General features: G+C 43.8%; 1 protein-coding gene across 1 annotated transcript in view; it reads left to right on the top strand.

The window, feature by feature from the left end:
• LOC122815604 (serine/threonine kinase receptor associated protein) overlaps positions 1-24,265 on the top strand; it is a 399,436-nt gene that overhangs the window by 233,996 nt on the left and 141,175 nt on the right. The window contains exon 7 of the mRNA XM_044088241.1: positions 17,833-17,969. Within this exon, the coding sequence (XP_043944176.1) occupies positions 17,833-17,969 (137 nt within the window). The remainder of the gene's footprint in view (positions 1-17,832; positions 17,970-24,265) is intronic.

Here is a 24,265-nt window from a genome sequence, read left to right as displayed (position 1 = left end):
GTGGACAAAGCCTTTTTGACTAAAGGAGTGCTTGTTGATGCCATGGTGGTAGCTGCAGCCACCAAAAAGGAAGTGTCTGAAACATCCGCATCTATCCATCCTCCTAACAGAGATTCTAGGATCATGGGTAGATATGGGAAACGCATGTTTAGTTCTGCGACTTATTCTCTGCGATCGCTGAACTATTTAACCCATTTTACGAGACTGCAAAGAGATCTCCTGAAAGAGCTAGGAGATGCTCTCCAGGGTACGGTAGCTGCAGGGGTTGTCGAAAAAGTCAACACACAGCTCGCTACCCTGCACTCTGTTGTAAACTCGTCCATGCGTCTCATATCTTATGCTGCTGATGGTTCGAGTAGAGCAGCTAGTTCAGGCATTGCTTTGCAGAGACGAGCCTGGATGTGTCTCTGTTCCTATGCGGAACCTTTTAAGTCTTCCTTTATCAACACCCCATTTGATGGCTCATCACTGTTTGGGCCTAAAGTAAAGGAAACTTTAACCAGGTGTGAGCAGGAAGGCAAGACCCTATCTGCCATTGGAGTCTGTTTTTCTACCCCTACTCGGCCCTACCCTAAGGGCCCTAGGGGAGGGAAAATGTGGTTCCGAAAAGCACAGGGAGCCTTTCAGGACACACGTGGAGAAACCCCATCTAGAGGCAGAGGAGGGGGTTATAACGGAAGACGCTGCCCACGCAGCAGAGGGGGAACCACAGCAACAGGATGACAGAGGCCAGTTCTCTGGTCTGCCCTACCAGCGCTCCTGAAAGGGGACCCGGCTGTTCGGCTATGGAGGTGGTCGGGGGTCGCTTGTCTTTATACCCAGAAGCCTGGCTAACCATAGCATCAGATACATGGGTACAAAGCATCATTTCCAGAGGATATTTCATACCATTCTTCCCCACCTATTCCTGTAAGAAGAATCCCAGATGTTCCACCCAATCTCAGGGAACAAGCAATCGTAGAGGTCCAGAAATTGCTAGAAAGAGTCGTCCAACCAGTTCCAGCAGACCAAGTTGGATTCGGAACTTACTCGAGATTCTTTTTGGTACCAAAGAAAACAGGGGACTGGAGACCTATCTTGGACCTTAGCAGACTCGACCAATTTGTAAAGGAGAAGTTCCGAATGGTCACGTTTCAGCCCATTCTTCCCTTCCTAGGGAAAGGCGATTGGATGTGCTCCATAGATCTCAAGGACGCGTACTATCACATAAAGATGAACAGATGCTCCAGGGGTCACCTGTGTTTCCAGCTGGAAGCCAATCATTACCAATTTCGAGCCCTGTCCTTTGGTCTCACTACAGCACCCAGGGTGTTCACCAAATGTATGGCAGTGGTCACGACTCACCTGAGGCATCTAGGATTCCAGGTGTTTCCATACCTAGACAATTGGCTCCTCACTGCTACCACCAGGCATCAGTTGACTCGGGCAACACAGTATACTCTGACACTCTGCCATCAATTAGGCATTACAATCAACTTCGAAAAGTCTGCCTTATTGCCATCGCAGCATACCGTTTTTATAGGAGCAGAGTTGGATACCTCAACCACCACTCTACATCTTCCAATTGAAAGAGTCTCACTTCTTTGCCAACACATCTCATTGGTGTCAAAGAACAAAGCTACAGCAGCAGAGGTCTTGAAGGTAGTAGGGTTGATGGCAGCAGCAATCCTGGCTGTACCACTCGCAAGGATGCATATGCAAATCCTTCAATGGCTACTTTTCGCTCAGTGGTCCTACCAAAATCTACCAGTGCACTACATGATTCTCATCACAGATTCTTGCAAGAGAGACCTTCAGTGGTGGTTGACGTCTCTTCATGTTACAATCGGAAGACCCCCCCCCCCCAGTAGCCACTGTGACCATGGACGCTTCCCTGATAGGGTGGGGGGCATTTTCAGGGAAAGACTGCCCAAGGCACATGGACGGATCAAGAGTCACATCTGCATATCCATGTTCTGGAGTTGAGAGCGGTACTTCTGGCATTGCAGTACTTTCAGGAGACTCTTCCTGTAGGGGACAATTGCAATTCAGACGGACAGCATGTCAGTGGTCTGGTACTTGAACAAACAAGGTGGAACCAAGTCTTACCCCTTTTGTCGAGAAGCACTCAGGGTATGGCAATGGGCTGTGTCATCCCAACGTTTTCTGATGGCAACGCACATCCCGGGGAAATCCAGTGTGATAGCGGACAAGCTAAGCAGGGCAATACTATTGCCTCACGAGTAGTCTCTCAGCCGAGTTGCAGATCTGATTTTCCGTAAATGGGGCCAGCCTTGCTGCGACCTCTTTGCCAGTCACATCAATATCAAATGCAGAAGCTACTTTGCACTAATACCACCTCCGGAACATTCCCCCGAGAGACGCACTCCTACACGATTGGCCTCTGGGTCTCCTATATGCATTCCCACCTATTCCATTGATACCCAAGGTTTTACAGAAAGCAAAGTCACTGGGAACGACAGTTATCCTCATAGCTCCCTATTGGCCTTGACAGATTTTGGTTCCCCTTCCTACACCATCATCTACTGGAGGATCCATGGATCCTGGACCCAGTTCCGGACCTTCTGACACACCTGTTAGGTGACCTCCATCCTTCACTGCAGTCCCTAATACTGACTGCTTGGCTAATCCACTTCCCTTAATTGCCAGGCTTCATTCGCTCTCAGTTGATACAAGACACAAATCCTTTTGTCTTCCCACAAGCCATCCACCAGGAAACTGTACCACAGTAAGTGGAACAGGTTCTCAATTTGGGCCAGTATACAGAAAATCGACCCTTTCCAAGCTCCTCTATCATCCGTTTTAGAATTTTTGACAAAAATTTTAAAAAAGGAGCAGCAGCTGCCACAGTTGGAGTCCAGTTAGCCGCCATATCAAATTTCCACCTTGGATTCGATGGGTTGAATGTTATGAGCCATAAGTTATCTAAGGCTTTTCCTAAAGGTGCCTTTCACATGAGACCTCCTGTCAAAATTCCTTATTCTCCCTGGAATTTGAATTTTATGCTGTCTCAAATTATTCTCCCCCCTTTCAAACCAGCATCTTCTTGTGATCTCACATATTTGTCCTGGAAGACTATATTTCTGGTAGCCATTACTTCTGCCCGTAGAGTGCCAGAACTTCAAGCATTATCTGTTAGTCCTCCTTACATGATTTTCCATACTGATAGAGTATCTCTCAGAACAAACCCCTCCTTTTTGCCTAAAGTCTGTTCTGAATCCAATATCAATCAGGTCATTGAGCTGCCAGTCTTTTTTCCCCAGCCACTCTAACAAATTGGAATACATGCTGCACAAACTTGATGTACACAGACAGCTCAAATTTTATCTTGACAGAACTAAGGATATTAGAAAATCAGATCAACTTTTTGTAGCCTTTTCGGAAGCCAGAAAAGGTAATCCAGTGGCTAAAACAACTTTATCTAAATGGTTATCAGATTGTACATCCTTTGTTTATGCGAATGTTAGCATGCCATTGACACACAAACCTAAGGCTCATTCTACCAGAGCCGTTTCTACGTCTTCTGCCTTTCAAGCTAAATTGCCCCTTGACGATATTTGTGCTGCAGCCACTTGGACTAAGCCTCATACCTTTTAAGCCTCATACCTTTTATTGTTTGTGTCTTTAGGCTTTTCCCGGTCAGGGGTCGCCACAGCGGAACTCCGGTCCGCTAATGATTGGCAGTTGATTTTTACGTACCGGCTTGCCAGGCCTGACTCGCAACCTTCAGCGAAGGTACGCCCATTCACGCATGTCTCCACGCAGAAGACGCTCTAGCTGAGAATCGAACCGGACAGTGTCTTACTGTGAGGCGACAATGCTACCGCAGCACCACCACTGCGATTAAGCCTCATACCTTTATTACACATTACAAAGTAGATAAGGCTTCCAGGGACAGGTCTTCTTTTGGTTCCACGTTACTGAAAAACGTACTTCCATGAGCCACCCAAGATTGAGGGTGCTAGGGACACTACCTATCAATGAGGGTGCTAGGGACACTACCTATCAATGAGAATAAATGTCGAGATTTAACACCTTCACATAAAGAAGTTATGTACTTACCATAACGTTCCATGTGAGTTGTTTATCTTGCCTTTATTCTTACATCCCTCCCTCCTTCCGCCTCCTGGCTGACAGTTGACTTAGAGGCTAGTACCATCCTGGTTATTCAATACTACTTCTTCGCCTTCGGGAAGTGCTTCCTTGTAGAAATAAATAAAAGGGTATATATACTCGCAGCAAACAAGATCTGAGGTAATTCCAGCAGTGCATTGTAGGATAAGGGGCTTGGTCTCGGGCTACTGGCAAACCTTGAGCTTTGCTATCAATTAGGATAATTAAATTAGGATAATAAATTAGGATCGGCTCCGAACCCATCAGTGAGAATAAAGGTGAGATAAACAACTCGCATAGAACGTTATGGTAAGTACATAACTTCTTTTTCTGTCTTTCCATAGTTTAGCAGTAAACTAGATCTGGGGATTGTACTAGTACACTATGGGATACCTACCTAGCCATGAGCCAACTAAGAGACTTTGAGCTTTGTAATAGGCCGAGTTGAAGCTGAGGATTGGCTCCGAACCCATATGTAAGAATGAAGGGCGAGATGGACTATAAACATGGAACGTTATGGTGAGTACATAACTTCTTTTTTAGTCTACTAGAATGTTGTTGACCTTTAATAACTTGCATAGTATTTTGCACAAGAATAAGTCTTAAGGTACATTTCATAAAACATTATTTCGGGTTATTAGAGTTTAATTTTAACTCATCCTTTTAGGAGATTAGAGCAACCACAATACAGCCAGCCTTTTTGCTCTCAAGTCCTTCAGAAAGGAGATTTTCTTTACCTTGGTTGTTTAAGCTACTCCTGCTTTTAGGCAGTATTTAAAAGTGACTGCAGCTGATAGTTCTTTAGAAAATGGTTCATAATATTTTGTGTGTGTGTGTGATGGATAAATACCTGCTCGCACAGCTGTGTACTCTTTACTACTTTTTCCAGAAAAAAAAGCATTCGGAAGATTAAAACTAGTTCTGAGTGTTTTTATAGGTTATCCACACTAACCAATGCAGCTTTAACAACAATAGTCCAGGTCACACAGAGAACACTAAACATAACTTGAGAAAAGAGTGGCAAAACATGTTCATGCATAGCCTTTTAACAACGGAAACAGATTAATCTGACATGGCCTGCTGATGGCTTGATGGCTAAATATAATTTATGGGGGTCTGCTTTGTTTCATTGAAAGCTCATTTCACTGAATTTGAATTAACCCTGACCAAATCGCTGAAAGCTCAAATAACTGAAAACTCATTTCACTGATGTGAAGTAATGGCACTGTGTAGAGTAAAGCTCAAATAACTGAAAACTCATTTCACTGATGTGAAGTAATGGCACTGTGTAGAGTACTGTAAGGCAAGTAAAAGGTATATGCCCTTGTCCCCACTGTAGTGCGATCCTGGCGTTTTTTTTATATATATATATATATATATATATGTATATATATGTGTATATATACGTATATATATGTATATATATATATATATATATATATAGTTGGGGGTGTAGCCCCCCACCTACTTTGGTTTTATAGTATATTTCACTGAAAGCTTCAAAACAATACATTTTAAACCCTAGACATGTATACTTAAAGCATCAATGACTAGCTATTTCCAGAAGATAATATATACTCAAACTACACCACCCAATGTGGGGGGCTGTGCCACCCACACACCCCCCAACTGTATATACTAACCCCAGAATCGCACTTCAGTGGGGAAAAAGGCATATACCTTTTACTTGCCTTACAGTACTCTACACAGTGCTAGTACTTCACTTCAGTGAGATGAGTTTTCAGTAATTTCAGCTTTCAGCAATTTGGATGGGGTAAATTCAAATTCATTGAAATGAGCTTTCAGTGAAACAAAGTAGACCCGTTTATGGACGAGGAGTTCAAAAGTTTGAGTGGGTTGTACCATAATCTAAAGACTGGGAGAGGTGAATATTGCTTTTACTTTTACGCAGTGTCTGTGGAAGCAGTCTTTGCTGGGCAAAAGTTGCAGTCCAAGATCTTTCCATTTGGGTGCTGTGAATGTTCTGGAAACTGCTGATAGCTGTAACCATCCAGAGTTGAAAGTTTGTTCCTGTATGCATTTTAGCTGGGAGAATGGTGAGCAAAAAAATCACGTTTGATATTGGGTATCCAGTCCAAAGGTTAGTATGTGCATTAAAGTGAAAGCACAAGAACTTGGCTGAAGGGCAGTTGTAAACTTTGTGAATAGTTGTGGCTGTTAAAGCTCCACAGTTGCATCAGCTAGAAATTGTAAATCTCTTGCTCAGTCTCTTATCTGACAAGTAGTACCTCCTAGATATGAGTCTTTTCACCAAAATATGTGCTGTCCTTCCATAAATCACTGCTGCAGTAGTCCCAACTGTTATCTTGTCAGATAACCTGTATTTCCAGCCGCAGTAACAAAGCCTTCTATAGAGCCATACATCAAATGAATGACCTGAGCCTGTGGACGTAAGGGTGCATAAGCAAACGTGAGCATAAAGCCTCTGACTATATCTTGCCACCAATCTGAACACAGGTCCTGCACCTGTCTGTTCTGTGCATGTCCATTGCTACCTCTGGCCTTCACTGATTGAAATAAGTGCTTCATTGGGAACCTTCGTTGATTTTTCTTGTGTTGCTGTTTGGTACTTTATTAGATGTAAGCTAGGAGGGGCAAGTGTGATGTTGGTTGGCATATTCTCTATAAGGATCTCCACCACCCAGTGCCTCTTTTGTTTAGGCTCTAAGCATGATTATTAGAATTGTATGATTCGCCAGTCCTTTGTACCTAAAACCTTATGAAAGCAACTTTCTTCCCTCAAATATTTATTTGGAAACCCAGCACCTGGCCTGTCTAAGATGGCCCCGACCCTTCTACCCCTGACATCCTGCCTGTACTGAAGAAGAAATTTGAGGTCTGGACCCAACATTGCTTGCTCAGACACAGGCATACCTGCTGAGATCTCGTAATCTGTTGTATGCCTGTCGCCTTCCCAAATTCCCACTACTGTAACCCTACTGTAGCCCAGTATGGCATCTGAGGTTTGCACATCTGAAACCACTGTTATCAATATTGATGAGAAGGGGGAACCCCATATAATACCTTCAAAGGACCTGAGAGTATACTGCAAATTTTGGTCAGAGATGGAATACCAGGTTCACTTACAGTACGTTAAGGTTTGGAACCTTCACATCTTGTGAAAGCAGACTTTACACCTAAAAAAGAAAAACTAAAAATGTGCCCCCCCCAAAGACATCCCAAGAAAAGGGATGGCTGAATTTCTACCAGTGCCTGTTTAGGCATTATGGCACTGGAGCCACCATCTTTTGCTTAATCTGCTCCTTCTACTCTTTTTCCCTAAACGAGACCCAAGGATGAGGAGGTAGATTCGTATTGTGGATCTGAGAAGTAGGCTAAGGGAGTGCTCATTCTCCAGGCTAAGTGGCCTCTAATGATGATGATGATTCAGTTTCCCCAGATTTCCTGTTGAAGAAACTTAATTTGAGGAAACCATTTGCAATATGATACATTTTGAATGACAATCAAAACAGATTTCTGATGTGGAAAAGCATGGTGTAATTGAACATCATCTGCTTCTGTCATGGAATCCTTTCTCGTTGCCTTTGCATCTGAGCTGACTGCACCTGATTCTTGGCAACAAGCCCCTAAAAGGCATGATAGATTCTAAAAAAGTACCTGAAGATTAACATTCTTGGCAGATCTTCCATGTTCTCTCTGATTACAGACCTGCCTTCTAACTCCTTCCTGCTGCTAATACCCTTCCCTTAGAGAAAGGCTAAAGATTATTTTTCTCGTGCATCTCCAGGTCCACACATGCACTTTTCCCCCACTAGTGTGAGGAGATGTAAATACTGCAGTGGTGGTGCTGCGGTAGCATTATCGCCTCACAGCAAGACGTCCTGTTCGATCCTCAGCTAAAGCGTCTTCTGTGTGGAGACATGCGTGAATGGGCGTACTTTCGTTGAAGGTTGTGCGTCAGAGCCGGCAACTCGGTACATAAAAATCTGCTGCCAATCATTAGCGGACCGGAGTTCCGCTGTGGCGACCCCTAACCGGGAAACGCCGAAAGATACAAGTATGAGGAGATGTAAATCTAGACTGGACACAAACAAATTTAAACCAGTGTGGTTTCATCGGACTGGCTACTTACAAACAGACGTACACAAATGAGCTCAGCTGGAGCCGTACCAGACATTAGTGACCACTTGCCAGCCTTTGAAGAGGTTTTTATGCTTTCTGATTGCAAACAACCAACCTGTAAATGAGTTCATAACCAAACCAAATTTAACCCTGACAGCTTCAACCTAAACTTAAATACAAAGCAGTGCTTTTAGGTGGTGCAGTATGCATTTCAACTAAGTCTTCGTAAACATAGAAAATGAACATGCTCCTCTCAGAAATAAGAAAGTTTGAGCTAACCCAGCCCTATGGCTAACAAAATCAACCAGGCGACTACTTAGACAGAGGGACCACTCTTGGAAAGTATGGTCCAAAAACAAGAACCACACTAGCCTACAAACCTTTATACATCTGAGAAACCTTTAAACCATGTTAATTACAAATAAAATTCTCTAGCCTACAGATCACCAACTGAAAGAGCCCTAAACATGTCTGGTATACTGTACAATAACTATTCCACGTTGGTCAAATTTCACCCCCCAGACCACTAACCATTCAGAAAATATTGCTACCCAATTCATCATCTACTTTGTTACCACTGCTCTCTCTCTCTGTTAGCAGTCCAAACATCTCGCCAATCGCCATCCTAATATAACCCAGAATAAAAATTCAACCTCAAATCTGTCCCCACTACAGTAATCAAAAAGAGTGTAAATAAACCTTAAACCAACAACAGTGGCTGTTGATAACATCACTTCTGAATACCTGAAAATATCAGCTGAAAGCATAGCATGGCCTGTAGCCATCTTCTTAAGTAGATCCTTAACAGAAAAATATGTCTCGGGCATGTGGGGAAAAAAAAACTTTCATCATACAAATCCACAAAGATAGAACTGTCACTCCTAACAGTAACAAAAAAATCCTTGAAAAATGTGTCCACTGCCAACTAGTCCAATACCTCACTGGCCACATCTTAATATCGAACACTCAACACTGTTTCTGCACAGACCATAGCACCACAACTGCCCTTCTTAAATTCACCGATACACTTAGTCATCATAGGAATAATGGAAACTTAGTATTAACCCTATTCCTTGACTTGTCCATAGCCTTTAAAACAGTATCACACTGATAATGTTTCATAGTTACCCAACAAGTAGCAGGAAGTATAATGGCTATATGACTTCTAATCTTTCTTCAGTCACAGTCTGTGTACCACAAGGGTCAGTCCTAGATCCACAACTTTTTAACATATTTATCAGCAAACTTCACACCACCTCCAAAGATAAAATCTTAGTCCACTATGCAGATGATGCTGCCCTCATTTGCTGAGCATCAGCACTAGAGGACCTGCAGAATATCCCTCTGCATGCATTCCTTTCCAGAGTCCTGGCTGCCAAAATCAGAACTACTTCTAAATGCTGAAAAAAAAAAAAAAAAATACGCTTTACCCCCAAGTGATGCTTAGAACAGAAACATACATTTCATATTTTATCAGCAAACACAAAAATCAAAACAGTCTTTCAAAGCAAACTCCTGGGATTTTTCTCAGCGCTAATATGAAATATGCACTCCTCCTACTCCTAACTGTAAAGAAAACTGTTATAGTTGGGCTCCCTCTACAGGGCCTAAAAATTCCTCATAGACTACACTAGAAAAGCAATTGCCCAATTGCCCAAACCTATCTACTCCCCTCTCTTACATGCAGCTCTTATTTTTTACAAACCTTGACTTCACCCTTAAAGGTAAATTGAACTCTTATTATAATAAAATGGCAAACTTTGCAGTAAATGCCACCCAATCAGTACATCACTGGAAAGTATTAAAAGTAAACTGGGTAGAACTTCACAATACTTTAACTTGTAATAACCCATAACCTTGCATACCACCCGAATGACCATCCCTAAAAAAACTCACTACAACCATACAGTAGTAGTAGAGACCTACTGTCAAACAGAAAATCCCTATGGGTTATGTCCAAATCCAATGATTCCTTGTACTCCATGTTACCAAGCTCTGGAATGCTACTCCAATCCACCTAAAATACATTTGACAGTAAAGCAACACTAAACACCAAAGCAATAACTGGCCATGCCATTACAGTACTCTTAACTCCTGCTAAATAACAAAACAGTCCAGAAATATCTTTTTTTTTTTGTTTTTTTGTTTTTTTTTGTTTTACCAAACACTGCTTTTCCTTTGTCATACTCACACTGCTGTAGGACCCCTTATTTCTTTAACCCTATACTCACAGCATCGCCATTACCCTGCCTACCAAAACTACGTTATGTTCAACACATGTTTATCACTACCTCTATATCAGCTCTATTAAATACATATTCTCCCCTATCTTCATATTTCTTAACTTGTTTTCTATTAGGCAGATCTATGTTTCTAATACTCTACCTCCACAATTTTTCTAATTGCCATGTAAGTTGAAGTCATACAGCCAAACCTCCTACATCTATAAAGTGGGTTAATCTCTGCCCCTCACTGTTCTTTGCGTGATGAGCAACTTTCTTTACTGCATAACCAGTTGAAATGTTATAAACCTTATGATGCAGTTTCAGTCTGTATGTAAAACTTTCTTTCATTACTGTCACATTATGTAACGAAATTTGTGTGTGTATAACACTTAATATATGTAATGGGTGTTTTAACTTGATATTGGATGTCTGACTTAATGTAAAATGTTTTTGACTTGATGTTGTAAATTACAGTGGAGTTGTTTCCCTCTGCCAGTGCTGAAAAAGGGTTCATCCAAGACTGACTTTGCAGGCAAACAAAGATAAAGCGGTAGAGCAATCGAAGGACTGAGAAAGAAGGTATATACTACTTCCACCCTAGTCTTCATTGCTCTGAACTGTCAGAACCAAATCACTAAATATTTGCTGTCTGTTTTGGGGATTTAAACAAAACCTTGGCTGCAATGGAAGGAACAGCAAGAAGATGACAGACCATGTCTGTGGTTACTTAGGCAGCAGAAGTGGCTAAGTGTAGAGTAAAATACAGCACTGATGCAGTGGAAGCTTCCTCTATAGCAGAGGCCACAGTTTATTAGTAGGTATGCATGACTGTAAACCCTATCCCTTCCTGATTCTTGATTTCTTCTTTGAATTAGGACCTATTATTCGGCTCCAATGCAGCCAGTTTCCTTAAAACTTTGAGAACAGAGTTACATGGAGAAAAATTGCAGACAAATTTACCTTTCTCCACTACCCAGATACCAGAAAAACTACACTCCTAAGCAACCTTTATTTGCCCACATGAAGTCAGACACTCTCATAAGGCCAAGAAAATACTTGGGAAGAGATTCCAAGACAAACTAAACAGAGATACCAAATCCTGGGAGGCCTCCCTACCCAGACATTTCTGCATGACTATCTTTCATGTCCTCTCCTCCCTCTGTCCTATCTTCCCCCTGTCCAAAAAGCTTGTGTCTTCCTTAAACAGGCGTCTCTTTACCAAAGGAAAATGTTTTCTCTGCATTATTTGACTGGGTTACAGAATATCTTAGCAGTCCCACCATTCAAGGGCATCCCTCCTTCTCCTCACAAATCAGATAAATCTACTCTCTCCTATCATTCAGACCTTTTTCGATCATGGCACTGTACAACCTGTGCAGTAGTAGTGGGTGGAAAAGGATTCTATTAATTTCTTTCCTGGTTCTAAGAAAAGAGGGAGAATGCAGACCTATATTGGATCTGTCCACCCTCAGCACCTTTCTCAAGGTCGCATCATTCAAGATGCTGTCCCTCCACACTTTCATTCTACTACAATCTTTTATGGTGTCCATGGATTAAAGGATACCTACCTCAGCATTCCAATTCACCCTTCCTTCATAACATTTCTGAAGGTTCGGCTTACTTATTGCGCACTTTCAGTTCTGTGCTTTGCCTTTTGGACTTTCTTACAGTCTCAGGGTCTTCACAAAGTGTCTAGATATCCTGACTGAAATCACTGTCGCAGTATTCCTGACCATGTGGGCTGTCACTGCAGATGTCCAGCTGTGGGGTACCAAAGCTTTGCTTTCCCTGGGTGGTACATCCAATGCATGATCTCTGCTAGTATACATTGGATATGTAGATGGAGGTACAGATGTGGATACTTGGACTGTCTTGCCATTGGCCCAGACAGTTTATTCATCCACTGGGACTGTGTTTGTTGCTTGGTAGTTGGTACCTTTGCTTTGATCATTTATCCAGATAAATGCCGCACTGGAGAGCTTTCCTTTTTATCTTTAAAATATTTTGTTGAAAGTTGATGTCACGAAGTAGCTTTTTTTGCCTTTGCCTGGAACACTACCACAAATCAGTCTGTCTACTCTTTCCCAAATTTTTTTTGTCAAGGCTTTCTACTCTCAACACCTTTCTTGAGACCCAGCATCATAAATGCTTGTCCCAATCCCAGATGTCTGACTGCACATCCTTGGACATCTCTCTGCCACCAAAGAAAACTATAAGAGGCCTCAAATGGATCTGCAGTCCAACATTTCTGACACTTGATGTACCTACTGAGGTTGCAAAACCCATGGTATGTCAGGCTACTTCTCAGTTGAAAGCTACTGAGATTCCATCAGAGGCCAGTATGCCTCCTCTGAGGCCTTGTAGACTGTCGACCTGTCCAAAGAAAACACTTGTCATTTTCGAAGGTCTGCATAGCATCCCTCAAATCTTAGTTTGGGAAGAGATCCCAAGCTCTCCAATAGAAGTAGTCAGGGTTTCGAACCTCCAGTTCTCAACCAAGCAGACATCACAGCTAAAAGCTTACAGCCTCTCTCTAAGCAGCTGGCGAGGAGGAGTGGATAGTCTTCTCACAGGGGTTGTTCAAAGCATTTGTCTTTGAAACCTCCCTTCATTTGGGTCTCCTCAACCACAGGCTCCTACTCAAAAACCCACCCTGGTTTCCTGTTCTGAGGAAGAAAAGAATAGACTGGCCATTCTTTGGACTGTTCCTCTCAGCTGCATTCTTCAGGGTAAATCTTTTCTGATGATGGGGACACCCTCTCACCAGATTCCCTGTTGAGGAAACTTTCTATGGAGAGACTATACAGAATGTGATGAAACACTTTGATTGGCAGTCCACACAGATCTCTGATGTTCAGAAGAGAGATTACATCCTCTTGGAGATGGGTACCCCTAACCCTTCTCCATTCACTCTCCTATCCTTGAGGCTTTCCAGAATGCTTTTCAGTCCACCTCTTCTGCATCCGATTATCAACCACCAGCTTCTAAGAGACCAGACAGGCTTTACAAGGTCCACAATTACCTTAAATATTTATACAGGAACCCACTGGCAGATACTTATGCTGTATTGCTGTCTTCAGATAACCCCTCTAAGCTCCTGGCCAGTGCAGTGGCCTTTTCTGCTGACAAAGATAGTATGGCTTTGGATAGATGGGGAAAGAGGGTTTACACCTCTGCTACCTTCCCTTTAGGGCAATTTAATTACCAGAATCAAATGGCAAACTATTTGATCTTCCTCTCCTAAATTCCTTAAAGCTATATTGGACCCTCCTACAGCAGAGCTTACTTTTGCAGGCCACTGAGATTTCCATACACAGTGTTAAGTGCAGTTACAATGCTTTGGATGCTTCTCCTAGGGTAGCTGCCCCTGGATCGGTTTAGCAGATGTTTATGGCTTTGCATTCAGCTTATACCAGAGGATTTCAAATCCATAATTATAGATTTGCCCTTGGACAAAGACTTGCTGTTTCAGGCAGCCAGCCTGTTAAACACTCCAAGACCCAAGGTAAGACTATGAAAGACTGCAGACAAATCCTACTCTCATCAGTTCCTAGATGAATTTAGATGGGTACTTCCTATGGTTTCTCCTTCATTAGAAAGTATTCTAGGACAGTTCAGAAACAAAGGAATATCCCTAAGAAAAATGCTTTGAAAAACCCTGTAGGGAACTTCCAGCTGGAAGGCCACCCTTATGAAACAAAAACCTGTGACTACCTCTGCAGCACCCCTTCCCCCCTGTTATCAACCCCATTACCCCTCTTTCCCAAATACTGTCGTGCTCCCTGACCAGGTGGGAAGCTATTACCACAGACAATTGGGTTGTCTCCATCATCAGGAATGGCTATGCCGTATCTTAGAAAAACATTCTTCCTCTAAAGGCATGCCACAACCTTCTCGGTCGAATATCCCTTCTGGTCCCCATTGTTCAAGACCTCACGAATCAGGGCACCATTGAGCACATCTCAGAAAAGGGTTTTACTCCAGAATGTTTCTAGTTCCAAGAAGAGGTGAGTGGAGACCCATCCCAGACCTGTCTATCCCTGAACACTTGCTTGAAGGCACCATCTTTCAAAATGCTCGCTCTTGTACCCTTCTACCTTTTTATCTCCCACAGTCATCTTTCAAAATGCTCGCTCTTGTACCCTTCTACCTTTTTATCTCCCACAGTCTTTCTTGGTGTCATTAGATCTGAAGAACACATACTTGTATATTCCCATTCTTTGTCCTTGCAGGAGATACCTCGGGTATTTCTCTGGCTCCTCCCATTCTCTGTTTATTGCTGCATCTTTTGATCTTTCTACAGCTCCGAGAGTGTTCATAAAGTGCTTAACTCCAGTAGTAACTTTCGGTCACATTCAGGGAATTCAGATTTTCCCCTCCTTGGGTCACCTCCTGATCCAGACTCTCTCTAGACAATCAACATCATCACTTTACCATCCATCTTCTGACAAGTTTGAGGTTTAATATAAACTACAAAAAAAAAATACATGTGGTCCCTTCACAGGATATGGTATTTCCATTTTAATTCCAAAAGCTTTCCTCTGCAACTCATAGCCCAGCATGGGAGCTGCAAAGAACTTTGAGATTAATGGCAGCCACCATTCCTATGCTATCCCCTGGCCAGGTTTCATTTGAAGAAAATCCAGTGGTACCTAAAGTCTGTGTGGTTCCAGCACTGCCACCCCTTGGACACTGATTCCACTCCTCCCTTGTCTCATGAAGGAGCTACTTTGGTGGAAGGGACAGGTTGTCATCCTCAACTCAGCACTACATTTCACACCAGCTGCTGCTGCTCAACAGGTTCACATAGGCGCCTTGGATGAGGTGTGGGGGCATGGACAGGATCATGCAGTGCAGGAGAAATGGCAACCTCAGTTTCTGAAGGATCATGTCAATCTGAAAGAAATGAGAGCTGTTCTTGGAAACCCAGACCACTCCCAAGTGTAGACAGTCAACACCACAGTCATGTGTTACATAAACAGGGAGGTATCAGGTCTTACCAACTGTGCAGATTAGTACAGGAGGCATGGAACTTGGCAACTCAAATGAACATGTCACTTACAGCCATCCTCCTCAGGACAATGTGCCAACAAACTGCTTAACCCTCTCCCTAGAGGACCCCCACAAATGGACTTGGAACAGGTAGGGTTTCCACAGTGTTAGCCTTCAGTGTGGCACTCCTCAGATAGGCCTGTTTGTGACACCAAACAATAAACTCCCTCAGTTCTGCACCAGTGTCCCTTGTCCCACAGCCTGGAGGACTGGTGCCTTCCCCTTCCAGTGGACAGGGAAGTTCCTCAATGCTTTTCCTCCTCTGTCTCTTCTTTCCAATTTTGTTTTCTTTTCAAGGCACAAATCAATGTACCAAAGCTCCTTTTACTGGCACCATTTTGGCAAAGTCAACATTGGTTCCCCCTGCTATTTCGCTTGGCAAAGGGAAATTACAGAATTCCTCTTCAGAGTGACCTGATAGCTCAGCAAAAAGGATTGCTGCTCCACCCAAATAGCCTGCATCTCAACCTAACCCTCTGGATGATAGGATTTTAATTCCTCAAAAACACCTCTCTTCTGTGGAGAAGCTGCTCAAGTCGCTAGCTGACCCACTACTAGAAAATTTTACACTGCTGAGTGGAAAAGTTTTCGTATTGGTGTTGGAAACATAGCCAGGACCCACAATATCTCATTTAACTTCTTTGATCAGGATTAGCCTACTCTTCCATTAAAGCCCACATATCTGCTGTCAGTGCTTGCCTCTGTCTTAGCCCTCCATTTATGACTAGGCTATAAGTCAGGTTTTTCCTTAAGGAAGTCCTCCATCGTAACCCACAAAGAAACCCCATTTCTTCCCCCTTGGGGGTCTTAGTTTTGTGTTAGAAAAGCTTACACAGCTTCCCTTTGAATCAGCTTCTGCTTATCTAAAATTCTATACTTTGAAAACCATCCTCCTGTTGGCTCTTTCCTCTGCTAGGAGAGTTTCAGTTAGAAGCTCTCATGGTCATTCCCCCTTTCTAATTTTTCATAAGGACAAGTTGATTCTCTGCGATAATCAATCTTCACGATTAAGGTAGTGAATGAGTTGTCCCACAATCAAGCTGTTCATTTTCCCCACTTTCTTTCCCAATCCCAAAAACAGGGGTGAATGGAACTTAATTTCTGTAGATATGCACAGTCAGCTGAGATTTTACCCTCATGGGAACAACTGTCTGCAGTGTTCCACTGAGTTACTTGATTACAGGAAAAAAATAAAAATGACCAGTGAGATTCTACTGTTGAAATTCTACAGCACTGTAGTTTCACTGGAGCTTGTGGTTTAAATGAGCCTGTGTGTAGATTCAGTAATAATTTTGCTAGGGAGATGCGTTTGAGTGATTGCTGTATAAAGCGTTTTAAAATGATAGCAAAACTGTTTGCTACATTTACTTATGTTCCTAGGTAGTTACTATGTATGCAGTGTAAGAGACAAGGAACTTAGCTCAAATTCCTAGTTGCCCCAGTGCACTCTTTGGTTAAGTTATTTGCTTGAAGTCACACAGTAGACCAATGTGGAGGGATTCAAATAATGTACCCTTGGCTCAAAAAGCAGCTGGAAAGGTGGCAGTTTATAATTAGAGCAGTCAGCCTTGTGCCCTGTAGTTTGAGAACTGAACCAAAAAAGGCAACTTGCTTGAGAGGTGGTCCTTTATTGCAAGACATGTCCAATCCAGACAGGTGCATTTTCTGGTGTGTCTGTTTAATATCTTCAAGATATGTGTTAAGTTCACAGAAGTACAGGCCCACATTTTCCCTTGTCCTGTGATGGGAAAAGCCAAATGTGTGACTAGTGCCTTTGTAAATGTCTGACAAGCTTTAAGAATGTTCATAGTTAACAGTGTTATGCCTGCTGAGGGGAAAAATCTTTTGCACGTCTAACAGTCTACCATTTTGGAAAGTGTTGCACGTGTTTTTTAAATGACATCTTTCAAGAATGGTCTGTCTACTCATGAAATTAACATGTGTTTTGCAAAGTACCTCATAAACTCATGATGAGCACAAGCCAAATTTGAATAACTGAGATCGGCAGCAGCAGATTTTCATTGTACCTGGCTTAGCAGGAAACAATTTAAATTTGTGAAATTATATAATTTATTTGGCATTCTTTTGGTATTAGTACATTTTGAGTGACCTTGATTTTAAATTATTTCTGATTCCTGCTGTGTTGATCATTGGTATTTCAGAATTATGCAGAAATGTACCCTTTAGAACTTCCATTGACCAGTAAAATGTTTACAAGGTTATTCAATTTTATAGATGTATTACAGACCACAATAGACTTGATATTAAAAATTTTGTCCTTGTCAGAGATGGTCATACAAGATTCATTCTTGATAACATTATTTTCCTTTGTCTGTAGCCTTGAGCTAATCAAATCATTTGATGCGACTGCTCCAATCAACTCTGCATCTCTTCACCCAGAAAAGGACTGTTTTGTTGCAGGTGGTGATGACTTCAAGGTCTACAAATATGACTATAGTAGTGGGGAAGAATTAGGTAAGCATTTAAGGTTTAAGTTGTAGTTGTGAATGTATTTACAGGTCTGCCTTAATTACGAACGGTTTATTTTCCTTTGCTACACTTTTCAGCTATTTTCAATGAGATTTCTACATTTACTGCTATCATTAAGGATCTCTCCACTACAGCAGAGTGCTTTAGTGTAAGAAAAGTCCTTGACAACCCCCCCCCCCCCAAAAAAAAAAAAGATTTTTGTGTAGTGATTGAGAAGAAGCTTGATTTTTGGCAGTACAGGTGTGGACAGGGTTCTCCCTCCAATTCCACATCTTGTGAAGAATGAGAACCCAGATGCCATGACCTCTGAGGTGGATGAGGACAACAAATCCTTCTCACCCTTCACTCTCTACCTTCCCTTGAAATGACCCCTTTTTTTATGAAAATCTCTACAGCTGATAAGCTATTGTATGGCGGTACCTACTGCCATTACTTTTCCAAGTAAGGCTTTTAATGTGTGCCTAGGGAAAACCTAGAGAAGGAGCTTTGGGTCACCCTTCCTTTATGGTGCTGATAATAAAGGATGCCATCCATGCAGACTGGGAGGGACCATATTCTGTTGCTGAGATCATCCAGAAGGTGGTTGCTGTTTTAGCCCAAGGCTGAGTAGAATATTTCCCTGAGTAGCTATCCTTCGGCCAACTCCTCCATGATTGTTTGGTCCAGCACAATGCCCAAAGACCATAGCACTTTGACACCTTGCTGTCAGGCAAGGAGTCTGAAGGGATTTGGGCAAGGATAGTAAAAGTTAGCTTCTATACCACGTAGCTTGAGCCTTCAAGTATTCATCTCATTTGTGCAAATTTCAGCCCTCTGCAATGGAGTACACATTAAAAAAGCTTTCCTCTTTCCAAGAGTTTTAGCTAAAAAGGAAGTAGTCAGGGCTGTTAAAGGTTTGGGAACAGCTTTCATGTGGTAGCCTGTAATTTTGACTATGCAGCTACTCTGGCTAGGGTAAAAGGCCCTGGCGTAAGCCTTTCACACGATTGCTTGGCTAAGACTGTCTTCCAGATGAAGGAGCAGAAAAATTCTATCCTGAATACTTCCCCCTCCTTTCATAGAGGAAATTTGCTAATCTGAAGTCCTAAGGTCTCTTCATGGTTGCATCCTTTTTATGCAGCAAGTGCAAAGCAGGTGTGATAAGTAATGGTTATTAAAGACAGAATGCAGTATAGTATAGTAAGATAGTTTGGGGATGGTAAATAGAAGACTGAAGTCACAGTCTTTCGGCTTTTCCCGGTTAGGGGTCACCACAGCAGAACTCCAGTCCGCTAATGATTGGCAGTTGATTTTTACGTACCGGCTTGCCAGGCCTGATGCACAACCTTCAACGAAGGTACACCCATCCACCCATGTCGCCACACAGAAGACGCTCTAGCTGAGAAGTACAATGGCCAAATAAAGATCTTGCATTGTCAGTATTAGTGGGAATAACTGCAATACATGATGTCTTGGTGATTGAAGATTACTACAGCAGGAACATTATATCTGAAGTTGTCTTCATTTGCTCTTCAAACTGTGGGACACTAACCCGACACTGATCTGACTCATCCGCGTTTCTCCAGCATCTGATCCGAGCTCCAAGCTCTTCCCCTACCCATAACATGTCCTTCCTCCCTTCAGATCTTGTTTGCTGTGCTTGTGTAAGTATTGCCATTTGTTGCTCTGAGTTATTTGGGTAAGTGTCTATATATTCTTTTTTCGTTTTAGTTTCTCTAACTAGGAATTCCCTTTCTACCTTTCCTATAACCTCCCTTCCCCTGTTTGAGTCGGTAATTTTTTAACTTTCTGTTCTTTCTAGGTGTGTGTATGTGAGGTGTGGGTGTGTGTGTGACTATATCAGACTCCCAAACCAGGTTTTTGCAAATGCACGGAGTGTGGCCATAAGCTTTCCCCAGCTGATGGCCACACTGTGTGCACTGAGTGTTTAGGGGTCGGCCATTTTGATTCCTCCTGCTTGATCTGCACATTAATCGACAGAAGGAATAAACTTTTATCCTGAAAGGCCTTCTCCCCCCACCCACCACGGGGGCCCAGGCCACCACTACTTCTGCTACCCTGGCTACTACTTCCATCTCCACCCCAGCCTCTGGGACTCAACCTCCCACTAAGAGGGACTGGGAAAAACGTAAGTATATGGACAAGCCTAGGAAGCAGTCCCCTGACCACTCATCCTCTGCTGGCCTTCCAGCCAAGCTCCGCTCTACTCCTAGTCTCCCCGACTCCATTCCCCTTGTTTCTCCCCAGAGCTGGAGATGCTTCATAGCCATTCCCAGGCCTCGGTGTCACCTCACCGCCTCTCTAAGGCCAGTGTCGGTGGCCTCTTTCTCCAGATCCACCCGCAGCCTTTCTGAAGCCGAGGTGGACAGGGTGATGCGGAGATTCAGCTACACCCATATAAAGATGAGAGTGTTGACTGCCCCCTCTCCCTCCGGAGCGGGGGGGCATGCAGTCCGCGTTCATTCCGATTTACTCCTCCTCTGATCCAACCCCTGGTTTTGGAGTCCCTGGATCCGAGGAACCTCGACACCGGCCATTACCTTGAGCAGGTCTGATCCGACGAGTTTGGATCGGTCCAACTCTGGGAACCATAGCCTCGGCGCTGTATCCATGGGGATGATTTCAGCTCTGAGTTTTTTGTAGCAGAGCCTTCTAATCGGAGTTTCGGCACCTGGACATTGGGCAATGGCTCCCCCGTTGATCCAGAGGGTTACAGACCCATCTATAGCCCCTGCTCAGGTGGTTCATTCTCATTCTGCCTTTGCCATGGTGGAGAGGGTTGTCTCAATCCTATCGAGACCCATGATTTTGTTTTCAGAATCTGTTCTGGCTCCCTCCGTTTCTGGTACGGATCCTGCCATTCTGCTACCTCAGGGACAGCCTTCTGCCTCTTTGCAGGGAGTTCCCGCATGGGAACAGCTAGATGTTTTTGAGTCCTCCCCGTACCCCCCCCAAAGAGTTTCCTCAAAAACATACGTGCAAAAGGAGGCACATAGACTCCCCATCAGAGTCTCTCACAGAAGACACCAGTTTGAGTGAAGGAGCGGGTTCTCCCCGATAACCCCCAGAGGATCTCTCTTGGAGACATGATGGAAATCCTGAAACAGCACGAGGGGTGGTCTGTCCAAAAACCCAATCCTGATGAGTCTGTGTTCCTGGAGGTGTTTCTTGCAGGACCCTCTACCTCCTGGGTGTTCCCTTCCACAGATCCTCTGGTGCATCTTGTGCCATCTTGGACGTGGAAGGAGCCCGACACTGTGGAGCTTATTCCCAAGTGCCATGATAAGGTCCTCAGTACCCGAACAGACAAGACACATTGGTCAAAGGGCTTCCCTGTTGATGCCATGGTCATGGCAGCTACCAAGAAGTACCTCACACAAGAGAGCTCCACAGTCCACCCACTGGACCAAGAGTCTAAGACACTGGACTTTTTGGGAAGCAGGCCTATGCTTCAGCTATGTTCACTGAGTGTGCTGAACTATATGGCACATGTTGTTAGACTTCAATGAGACCTGATGAAGGAGGTTGCAGAGTCTACCCCAGCAGCCTTGTTGATGGAGGACAAGAAGGTTTTTTCCTCTTAAATGGCCACCTTCACCTCCATTGCCAGTACCTTTATGCAGCTTTCTCATGCTACAGAGGGCACAGCTAGAGCTGCTGGGACAGGTGTTGCCATCAGGCATCATGCCTGGCTCTGGCTATATACCATTTCAGAGCCCTTCAGGGCATCTTTCACAAATGCCCCTTATGATGGTTCCATGCTCTTTGGAAAGACGGTACGTGGCATACTGGTCCAGAGCAAGAAGGTCAGGAAGACTCTGCCATTGGGATCTGCTTCTCAACCCCTCAACAGTCCTTCTCCAGGAGTTAGTGGAGGGGGTCCAAGAAGATGTGGTTCTGGAATTTTCAGGGTTATTCCCAGGACGCTCGGGACTTACCTTTCCCCAGAGGCAGAGGGGGATTCGAAAGATGCCGCTGTCGTGGCAGAGGGGCCCCGATGAATCAAGGGTCTCAGGATTTGTTCTCTGACAGGCCCGCACAGCAACCCTTAAGAGTTGCCCAGCTGCTCATCTCTGGAGGCAGTCGAGGGTCTACTCTCACTACACCCATCAGCCTGGGAGTCCATCACATAATCAGTGGGTGTTGCGAATCATTGGAGGATATTCATTCCCCTTCTTTCAAAGGCCAAGTCCAGCTAGGTCCCTTCCAGAGTTCCACCCACGCAAAGGGAGGCAGAATGGGAAATTTCCAAGCTGCTAGAAATACGAGTCATCCAGCCCTTCCCCTCAGACCAGTCTGGATTAGGTATCTATTCCAGGTTCTTTTTGGTGACAAAGAAAACTGGGGACTTGAGGCCAATTTTGGACCTCTCTACCCCGAATCTGTCAGTTGTCAAGACACAATTCCGGATAGTTACACTACAGTCTATCCTGCCCCTTTTGCAGGAGAATGATGTATTCAGTAGACCTCCAAGATGCGTGCTGTCACATCAAAATAGACAGATGCTCTCTCAGGTTTCTCCACTTCAGGCTGGGGGCCAATCATTACCAATTCAAAGCGCTACCCTTTGGTCTCACCACAACCCCCAGGGTGTTCAAAGTAATGGCGGTGGTAGCAGCTCACCCGCGGCTGCAGGGCTCCAGGTCTTCCCTTACTTGGACGATTGTCTCCTCTCCGCCCCCTCCAGGCATAGACTCTGCCAAGCTCGCGACTTTCTCATCCAAACTTTCCTTCAGCTGGGCATCACCATCAATCTCAACAAGTCTGTCTTGCAACCGGTTCAGGTTCTGCATTTCATTGGAGCCCGGTGGGGCACCATTCAGACAAAGGTCTTTCTGACATCCGACAGACTTCACTCCCTCAAACTTCATGTCTTGCACATTCTTTAAGTTCCATCTCCTCCCGTGGAGTTAGTTGTAAGGGTGTTGGGGTCCATGGCAGCCACGATCACCCTCATCCCCACAGTTCGGTTGCACATGATGGTGCTCCAATGGACTCTGATGGTCCAGTGGATCTTCCACTGTCACATCCTATTAGTCTATCCTGAGCATGCAAAGATTCTCTTCTTTGGTGGATTCAGTCTCCAGATCATCTTTGCAGTCACCCCTTTGTCCTCCCCACCCCTCTGACCATGGTGACCAGGTGGGGGGGGCATTGCTTGGGACGGGCCAGTTCAAGGTACGTGGTCTTCCCTGAAGACACAATTGAATATCAGTGTCCTGAAGATAAGGGTGGTGCTATTGGCATTGCAAGCCCTTCATGCCCATCTTTACCCTGGGGACAGTTGCCATCCAGACCAACAGTATGTCGATAGCTTGGTACATCAACAAACGAGGAAACCAGGTCTTATCCCCTTTGCCATGAAGCCATGAGATTGTGGGAGTGGGCAATCTACACCAGCTGTTTTCTGGTGGCAACTCACATTCTGGGGGAGGGCAACATTCTAGCAGACAGAAAGCATGCAAAAAAAGCAGTGACAGTTTTGAAAACTATATAAACTCCCCATCATGACAGCATCAACTACAAATGTTTTCAGAAAATGCAGCCACCTTGATAAATAACAGTACCATTGGTGAAAACAATGTTGATAGACCCACGGTTCAGATTAATGCACATATGCAACAGCAGTTGGTGCAGGCTCCTGCTAATGGGCAAGCACAAGTGCCTAATTTGTAAGATTGGCTGATGTCCCCAATAGGGTTACTTGGAACAAATAAGGATGGTAATGTGGCACCAAGTAATAGTACATCGGACAAAGCTATTTCAGAATTATTGAATGCACTAGATTTTAATATGTTGAAATATAAGAAACTGTGCTTAGAAATTGAATATTTTCAGGAATGCCTTAGGCTAGAGATTGTGCCAAAAGGGTTAAGGACCTGGCGATATCCCACAGGCCTTATGCCAGGATCGGCTTTCCATGATGATCTTATTAAACTTTTTAATCAACAAGATTTGCAGTTGTTACAGACAGTGATTATACATTACAGCATGATTACTAAGGATTTAGAACCATGTATCCAATCCTTAGATGAACAGATCAAACAGCATGCTGATTTTACCAGATACAAATTTGAGCATCTTCGGTGTTTTCAGAGTATAGAACAACACTTAGAAAAAATAAGGCAAACCAAAATCGAAAAACTTCAGAGAGACCAGAAGCAGTATAATACAGGGTCAGCATTTCCCCCACCCCCAGTTTCTCAAGTATGGACAAATCGATACATGGTGAATTCTAATTCTACACTTAATGGAGATAAAGGCATGGTTAATGAAGCGCA

The sequence above is a fragment of the Protopterus annectens genome, chromosome 11.part0 (genome assembly GCF_019279795.1).
Source record: "Protopterus annectens isolate FY-2018-M chromosome 11.part0, PAN1.0, whole genome shotgun sequence".
Taxonomy (NCBI): Eukaryota; Metazoa; Chordata; order Ceratodontiformes; family Protopteridae; genus Protopterus; species Protopterus annectens.
Note: the sequence above shows the minus strand (reverse complement) of the source record. Positions and strands in the feature narration are given on the sequence as shown.